General features: G+C 43.3%; 1 protein-coding gene across 1 annotated transcript in view; it reads left to right on the forward strand.

Annotated features, from left to right (window-relative positions):
* The first annotated feature begins 3,177 nt into the window (after nucleotides 1–3,177).
* LOC123150354 (uncharacterized) overlaps nucleotides 3,178–9,001 on the forward strand; it is an 8,678-nt gene continuing 2,854 nt past the window's right edge. Inside the window, exons 1-12 of the mRNA XM_044570221.1 lie at nucleotides 3,178–3,556; nucleotides 3,654–3,730; nucleotides 3,861–3,941; nucleotides 4,447–4,575; nucleotides 4,679–4,765; nucleotides 4,872–4,925; nucleotides 5,351–5,441; nucleotides 5,534–5,604; nucleotides 5,694–5,763; nucleotides 5,893–5,945; nucleotides 6,030–6,123; nucleotides 6,384–6,481. Coding sequence (XP_044426156.1) covers nucleotides 3,235–3,556; nucleotides 3,654–3,730; nucleotides 3,861–3,941; nucleotides 4,447–4,575; nucleotides 4,679–4,765; nucleotides 4,872–4,925; nucleotides 5,351–5,441; nucleotides 5,534–5,604; nucleotides 5,694–5,763; nucleotides 5,893–5,945; nucleotides 6,030–6,123; nucleotides 6,384–6,481 — 1,227 coding nt within the window. The 5' untranslated portion in view covers nucleotides 3,178–3,234. The remainder of the gene's footprint in view (nucleotides 3,557–3,653; nucleotides 3,731–3,860; nucleotides 3,942–4,446; nucleotides 4,576–4,678; nucleotides 4,766–4,871; nucleotides 4,926–5,350; nucleotides 5,442–5,533; nucleotides 5,605–5,693; nucleotides 5,764–5,892; nucleotides 5,946–6,029; nucleotides 6,124–6,383; nucleotides 6,482–9,001) is intronic.

A 9,001-nucleotide genomic window follows, 5' to 3' on the forward strand; every position in this document is an offset into this window, starting at 1 on the left:
GTGAATTGACATTCTCTCTATGCAGTTGAGCCAGAGTTTTCCGCTTGGTCATTCTCACCTCGCCAGAGAAAGACCACCCTAATGTTTGGTGTTGGATGGCTCGGAGTTGGTTTTGGTGTAGCTCCCGATGATGAACCTGTGTTATCCAATATTTGTGGTTTCGGTGTTGCTGTTGTTGGTGTGCTCACTGGGTGACCGGTGAATTTGCCTCCATTTTTTCCTCTGGCGCATTGTCCTGCCTTCTAGTCTCTCTTCTGCTTGTGTTGGCATGTATATGCTCATGACATAACCATGTGTTATGTTGTAACTTTGTACTTGGTTTTACGATCCTAAATATATGTCTCAGGACAATTCTGAATTCACACACCAAGGCGAGTCCGATCTACAGAAATCAGTCACTCAGATCTGGATTACAACTTGGAAAAGAAGTAAAGTAGTTCGCCCTCCTCATGTTCAACTTTTCAAATAATCCATTTGTGATGCCCTCTGCAACCTAGCACCATCATATTTAACAACACATCCAAGCCTCTCACTTACAGGTAGGCCTAACTTTGGAACTTAACCCATTCGGGTCCCGCATGCTTCTTTGATGGTATGAAGGTTCTCTGTGACCTACAGGGCCCAACTCATGGCTCTTTATCCATAGTAAGCTATTGCTCATGGAATTACAACTTCCTCCGGCTTCAATTTCGCCAGGCTCGACAATGGCTTCAACGCCTTTGGTTGCAGTTCCTTCAAGCTCCCCTTTTTTTAGCTTCAGACTGTTCGACCTCTTCAGTTGCTGCACATTTGGCAAACACATGGATGCGTCTCTCTTTTCCCAGTAGCGTTTCATGTGGGATGCAACAGCTGGTTCTATGTATTTACCTTGTTATATATGGCTTTCGCCTAGGTTTCTCTTATAAACCGAGTCAACTTGTTGACGTTTTTTTATGTTTCCCTTACAATTTGGATCAGTCTCTTCGCATATGGCCAACTCTGAGCAATATAGTCAGGTGGCGAAATCCACCCCTCCCACAGTTCCTAAAAAAGTCGCTTTCACATGATATGCCTATAAAATTCTTTTTCTAAAATAATGCCCTGGCAAAATACCGCAGAATAGCATATGCCATGGAGTAGTGACGCAAGATTCCATTCAAATTCATGCAGAGTGGGAGTATCCTCCCCCTAGAGATCACGATGGCGGGGGTTCTCTTGTCATTGTCTTTGGTTTTTCACCCAAATATGAAGGAAGTGGAGTTTCATGCATGCTTACCGGATCTTTATATTGCATCAGCCTATCATTTTAGAGACTCTTTGTGAAAACTTAATATCTGATGAGGTGCTATGACAGCCTTCGTGGATTTAAAGAGAGGCTTTTAGGGGCAATCGCAAAGTACTCCCTCTGTTTGTATTTACTCCGCGTATTAGCTTTGGTCAAAGTCAAGCTTTATAAAGCTTAACAAAGTTTAGAGACAAAAAATATTAACATATACAATAACAAATTAATACCATTAGATTTATTATTGAATGTACTTTCACATCATATAGATTTGTTATGATAAATGTTTATATTTTTTTCTCTAAACTTGATCAAATTTTGCAAAGTTTGTTTTCAGTCAAATCTATATGCAGACTAAATAAAAATGAAGGGAGTAAATCAATTGTTGTGATGTTTATTTTTCTTTACCCTATAACTATTTCTTTTGTTGTATATATATACTCTGAAGATAAATGGATATCCCACAACCAAACTCTGAGACTTGAACGGTATTACCTCCGTCCTGGTTTATTAGTCTCCTATGTGATTTGTGTTAAATTTTGACCAAAAATTTAACTGACAAAATGTTAGTGCATGTCAACAAAAATTATATCATTGAATTTGTATTTGAACTAGTTTTTGATGATATAATTTTTTATGACATGCATGAACATTTTTTAGTTAAATTTATCATCAAAATTAAACACAGATTACAATGAGGACCAATAAACCAGAAATCTCTACTCTTAATGGACGACTTCGTGAATAGTCTGCGCGGTTTTTTTTCGCTGTTTTTTTTCGTCATCCTCCCACCTCCGTTTTATTTTCGTCATCCTCCCACCACTTTCGTCTGGATTTTTTCGTCCCCCTCTCCCACCCCATCGGTTTATTTTTTCACTATTTCCTTCTAAACAAACACTTTCCTACCATACAAAAAGACATAGATCTAACTTTACTAAATTACCCAAATCAAATGATCCATCTCATCAATGCAATTTGCTTTAAGAAACATATAATGGATGTGAAGGAAACAAATAACAGACTACCCAAATCAACCGATCCATCCCATCAATGCAATTTGATTTAGGAAACATATAATAAATTTTAAGGAAATAAATAACAGACTTTAAAGAAAAATCCAATTAACTAATCTCTACTCTTAAAGGCCCCTCGATTGATTTTTGTTCCTCGCTTCTTTTCCCAGCACTGATACAATGGGAAGAATTATAATCCACCTATTTGTTCTCCTATATATCCGTACAGGCAACACAACATAAGCCGTCGCGGAACCCTAGGGCAGGACATGGTCGCGTTGCGGGCAGCGCGAGCGGCCGTGCGTCTCCCCCGTCAGGTTGTCCTCGGCAGGAACTCGAGACCTCCTCCTGACAGAGCCAAGGCCCTCCGAGGTCCAAGTCGCTGTGCGGCGTGCACCGTGAGCCCCGCGTGTGTGGCCACTGCATCAGGTAACAACCTCCACAACTCCACAAGCCCCATCGCAAGTTTGTTTTTTCGTCATGTGCTCACGACTGAAAGAATTCTGCTGTATTTAGGGCATGTACGGTTGTGCGTCCCTTGCTCCACGTCTCGGCTTTCACGTCCCCTGCTCCGGATGGACGCACCAAACTCCACAACTTCCCGGCAATCCGACAACGCCCTGCCGGATTGATATGTATGACAATATTAATATTGAACTCTTAAAATTAATGTGGCCCCGTTGCAACGCACGGGCGTTCTTCTAGTCAACATTAATCTTCCAATCAATCAAAGCAACTTATGAATGTAAGTCGCTTTCACAATTTGTATGCCCGTCTATCTATCCTGGAAACTTTCCGTCCAATAGTGCCCTGGAATCTTCCCACCCGCGGGTTCGACGGCGACGGGGGGAGGGATTCCATTCCGGCAGAGCATCCTCCCCCCACGTCCCACGATGTGTGCCGCGTGCCGGCGAGTGGCCAGCTGGCGAGCCTTATCCGCCGCCTCTGCCTCGCGCGCCGATGCTGAGGCGGGCCATGGCGCTGGCGCTGACCCTCGCCGCGGCTGCCATGTGGGCCCCGCCGCGCACCGGCCACGCGTGCTCCTCCGCCGCCGGCCGCGTGCCGCACGTGACGAGCGCCCACTCGAAGGGACGCCTCGTGGGGGCGGTGGGGCCCGGCTGCCACTCCGCCAGTTCCACTTCCGCTTCCAAGTCCACCACGCGCAGTTCCAGGCGGGACCGCACCGACGCCACCGGAGCCCCAATGGCCGCCGCCGATGCCGCCGGAGACCTCAGGTCGGAGTTCCTCGAGGTGCTGCTCAGCCGCCGTCGCGACCGCCAAGGTCAGCCGGCCCCACCCCCACTCCCTTTCTCTCTCCCGCGCGCCGTGGGTTTGCAGCATATTCATCAATGGCTTTGCTCCGAATCTGCTCGTGGCAGTGCCTATGACCGTGGAGCAAGGGAGCCCGGTGAAGGAGCCGCTGTACCAAGGCAACGGGCCTCTGGGGCTCAGAGAGGTCAGGATCCTCCATCGATAATTTTTTGGTTTTTGCCGGGAGGATCCTCCATCGATCCGAGCAAACACAGTCCGCCTTCCAGATCGCGGCCACCGTGTTGACTCCACAGTGTCTGAATTTTTTTCCCCAGGCCATGGAGTCGTGCCCGAGGAAGGAGGTGGAGGACTTCCAGGAGAAGCTGATTGAAGAAAATTTCTACCTGATGACCGAGGTACTTTTTTGGCCATGTAGTCAGTTATATGATCAACAGATTGATTCGTCGTAGGTGTTAAGTGGATACATTGCACATTGCTTGTTTCTGAATATTACACTGCAGACTGCCTGCCTACATCTTTGCAGTTTAACTTGAGATCAGTGAAAACCAACTATACATTTGATCTGAGCAGCTCAAAAGGTAGTAGAGGAGCAACAGTAGTGTGCATTTTGTCTAGGCGTGTCCGTTGCATCTCAGTGCTCGCCATAGACAGATTGATATTGCATCTCAGTACAGTACATGTGCTTCACTTATTAGCACATTGCTGCCATGTTTCCACCCAGACCCTCTGTCTGAAGCACCCACTTGTGGAGGCCCTGATAGTTGGTGTATTAAATGTGGGTAAATGTGGTTCCGAGATCCAGCTCCAGTTGAGTCTACAGTTAACGCGCACTGGCTTGGCTTTATTGTGCCTCTTGTCCCCTGAACAGCAGAATTTGTTACACCTTTTTTCTCCCAACAGTCAGGTGAACAGGGACGCCTACCTGTGCTTCTACTGAAACTTAATGACACTGCTCCTGAAAGAAAGCCCGTTGTTGTAATACTGCACAGCTCTTACAAATGCAAGGAATGGTTGCGTCCACTGCTTGAGGTAAAATTACCTCTCATTTCAACCATACCAGCATGCCCATACGAAGTGCGCATCAATGTTTAACGCTGGTTATTGTTCTTAAAACTTGCTTGCACATTTGCAGGCATATGCCTCCAGGGGTTATATTGCTGTCGCCATCGATTCTCGTTATCACGGTGAAAGGGCCAGCAGCAAGACTACTTACATAGAGGTAATCTACTTACTTCCATTTATGTGCCACCGATTTCATGAAACGTTCGACAACTGTAGTATCCACAGTTGGTCTGATCATCCCTACTTTCATGGTTTAAACACAGGCACTGAATTCAGCTTGGAGGAATGGGGACACTATGCCTTTTATTTTTGACACGGTACCAAATGTTATTTCCACCTGTTACAATTGATGTTTTGATTGTTCTAAGTTCTGTCAACAGTGTTCTTCAATTTGCCCACCAAATACATTTTTTTTTAATAAATGGATTGGTTCTGTACCAATAAATGTCAAACCGGACATGTATAGCACATGCCTTTAGTTGGGCTGGCCCAGTGCCATGCCTGGTGGCTGGTGGTCTACTCTTTAACTAACCTGATGGGTAAGCCACTGTTGTTGGTGTTAGTCCAGCTGTACTGGTGCCATAACTGCACTATCTGGGTTGGCACTTCAGTTGAATTCTGGATTTATTCTCCTTGTCTGGTTCTGTCCTTATGATTGTCTTCTACTGTATGCCTTGGTATATCATACTTCAAAACATGTTACGACTGTTTTTTTGCGATACTCAGTGAGGAACATGTGCAGGTGTGGGACTTGATAAAGCTTGGAGATTATCTTAGTGCAAGGGAGGATGTCGATCCCTCTAGGATAGGGATTACTGGTGAATCGCTTGGAGGTATTATAGATCATGATTGCATCATGATACTGAATTAATACGTAGACTTCAGTTTTGGAAAATTTATCTTTTTTATTTGGAGCTGAATACAGGAATGCATGCATGGTTTGCTGCCTTTGTGGATACACGGTACAGTGTTGTTGTTCCAATAATTGGTGTTCAGGTACACACAACAGTAATTTGTCGATATGGGTGCACATAGTTTTGTGATTTGTCCCATCTAAGTAAAGCAATGCTCTTTGGTGGCTACAGGGATTTCAATGGGCAATAGATAATGACAAGTGGCAAGCTAGAGTTGATAGCATTAAGCCTTTATTTGAAGGTTAGATACCATGCATCCTCTTTAAGATTGGGCACACACCATTGAAACATATAGATGACAACTGAAATATACTGTATCAGTTCAGAACATTTACATGTAAGTATCTATGCCGTTTTGTCTTTCCTGTAGAAGCAAGAATTGATTCAGGGAAGAGTGAAATAGATGCAGAGGTTGTGAAAAAGGTGACTATCTGATTTAGTTGACATTTATTTCTGATTGTTCCATTAGAAATGTTTCATGATCGTGTATTGACATATTTTTACCAGGTTTGGGACAAGATAGCACCTGGTATGGCTTCACAGTTTGATGCTCCCTACTCAGTTCCTCTGATTGCACCACGCCCGCTCCTCCTCCTAAATGGTAAAACCAAATCATATTTCTTATTCAGTGCTTCTGCTTCGTCCAATAGTTGTTGCATAACCCAACATATTCAAAAGTCTCACTTCTCTTTTATGAGTTCAATGAGCACTTGTCAGGGCTGGGCTTCCAGTCTTCAGTGTATATTTTTGTTTTATTCTTTTATGGTTGAGGCAGAACTGTTGTTAACCCTTTGTTTGAAAATTAATGTTAATTGAGCATGTTTCTTGCTGCTGGAGCTTCATTTACAAATTACCATGCAGGTGCTGACGACCCTCGTTGCCCAGTCCTTGGTCTACAAGAACCTGCCTCCAAAGCTGCTGAGGCTTACGAAAAAGCTGGTTCTGCGGATAAGTTCAAGGTAACATGCAATCTACTATCTTTTCACCGCTCTTTTGAGGCCACACATGAACTCTCACTAGTTAAAACCTATGAAGACGAGATTTTCTTTAAATATTGTAACGAGCTTGGTTTAATACTCCCTCCATCCAGAATTAACTGTCGCTGAAATGAGTGTATCTACACACTGAAACATGTCTAGAACTCTAGATGCACTCATTTAAGCGACAGTTAATTCCGGACGGAAGTTTTACTTCTCAAACTTGTATTCATTTTTGTCAGGCTATATGGCTAAACCTGCTGGAAAAATAATAATTGTTAGTACTAATAATCTTGCATTATACGTACATCAATATGTTTGTAAATTTGTCATTTAAAGGTATTCTCTCCTGGAGGGAGAAAAATCAAGAAGTTCTTCTAATTTAAAGCTATGGATTAATCTGGGCAGTGCTAACTACTAAGATAGCAAACATTTATACAAACCTGGAAAAAGATGAGACTTCAATCCTACAATGTAAAATAATAAGATAAAACATCGGAATTATGCTTTTCAATGGGTTTGGTACAAGTTTAAATACAAACTTTCTCCGGGAAATTTAGATCTGATTTAGGCTTAGAGCTAGCTAACAATGTACTCCCTCCGTCCGGAAATACTTGTCATCAAAATGAACAAAAGGGGATGTATCTAGGCGTATTTTAGTTCGACATACATCCCTTTTTATCCATTTTGATGACAAGTATTTTTGGACGGACGGAGTAATTATCTAACTTGGGCAAAAAAGGGTACGAGATACAGAAATGGGTGCCATCTGGATTTAAAATGCCATTCAAATAAAAGTTGTCTATTTCTTGACATGCAACATGTTTACTTTGCACCATGAGGTGTGGTTCTATGTTTGCTCGGACTTTTTTTGCACGAATCCCAAAGCAATCACAGTGGTTATTCTAAGGGCATATTAGTAATCCTAATTAGATAGGGGCTTCGTAACTCCAAGTGCAAGTGCCCAAAGCAAAGCCCATGCAAGAACGAGGCCCAAAGCAAAGCCCATGCAAGAACGAGTCCACGGTGCCCTCAGCTTCCAATCTGTTCCCCCGTGCGATCTCCTCTTTGAGCGCTGCCGCGCGAGCTCCACGCCCAAGGCCACCACCTGGACTCACTGCAATCCTGCCGCCAGGTCTCCTACCGCATCTCGCCGCGCCTCCAATACTTGGATAAGAAATATGATTAGTTTCTCCTCTGATTGCACCACGTCTGTGCCTTACGCGTCCAACATTGTCACCCATACCCGTGCTGCAACCGGCCGCCTAGTTTCTTCCTGCAACCATCGCCGCCCGGACTCCTTCGACCCGCACGCATCCAGTGCCACAACTGCTGACTCTATCTCTGATCCTCCCTCCCTCCCATTTTCCAATTCTCATTGCAAGCGCCGACCTGTTTCTAAGCCTGGGTGCCCGAACTCCACTGTTCCATGGCCTCAGAAAGGTGTGTTTCACTTGAATCTATATTTGTTTATATATCAGTAGAACAAAAAGGAAAACGTCAGTGCACTTAAATTGGAAAATTCTTCTTTGTCATCTGAAGGAGGGCATCGTTTAGTGCCAGTTATTGTTGTTTATTTTTTACTATAATGAATAAGCTTAATCAGTGGGTAGTGGTTTAATATTCTTTACTATAGCTCGAAGAAAAGTGAGACCGAGGATACAGTAGATGCCATTGTTGTTTATTTTATAAATATGCTTCCCCAATTTTGAAAGCCAAAATTCGGAAATTGTTGGATGTACAAAGTGATAATATATTTTAAAAAGGAGTTTTATAACTTCCAAACGTTCGTATTTTAGCAATAGGCAAGAACGATCCTTACTTCATTTTAATTATATACATGCATGCATTAAAATGACTAATTTCCTTTCGTGTGCACTCCTACCTCTAATTACATGCATATATGCACTAAAAGACGAAAAGCTGATGTCATGCTAGATTTCCCCCTATTTCAAACTTTAAAATGTTTTGTAGCTCAAACCGTCGCTCCGATTGAAAAAACATTTTCACATAAAAGATTTGTCGCAATGAGACCTTCAAAAGTAGATCCCATGTTGATATGTTCCGACGACTTTTTTTCGGGTCAAAAGTTATCACGCCCATGCTAAATAAGTTACCACGTCTGTGGTATATAAGTTACCATCTTGTTTATATAGAAATTGCCAGGCCATAAAAATGGGGTATATCAGGACCGAGACACATAAGTTATCAGGTCTTCGATGATGAGTTACTAAGTGATTCACACAAAAAAGTTAACGGGGGATATTTCATCAACCCCCCCCCCCCTCCATGCCAAAGTTATCAGGACCGAGGTACATAAGTTATCAGGTCAGCGATGTGTGAGTTACTATGCTATTCACATAAACGTTACCAGGAGAATATTTCATCAACCACCCCTGCCCCTCCCCCACTGGAGGAAAAGTTACGAGGACCGGGGTACATAAGTTATCAGGTCTGCGATTAGTGAGTTGCCATGCCATTAACATTAAAGTTACCATGGGT

This window comes from Triticum aestivum, chromosome 7A (assembly GCF_018294505.1).
Source record: "Triticum aestivum cultivar Chinese Spring chromosome 7A, IWGSC CS RefSeq v2.1, whole genome shotgun sequence".
NCBI lineage: Eukaryota > Viridiplantae > Streptophyta > Magnoliopsida > Poales > Poaceae > Triticum > Triticum aestivum.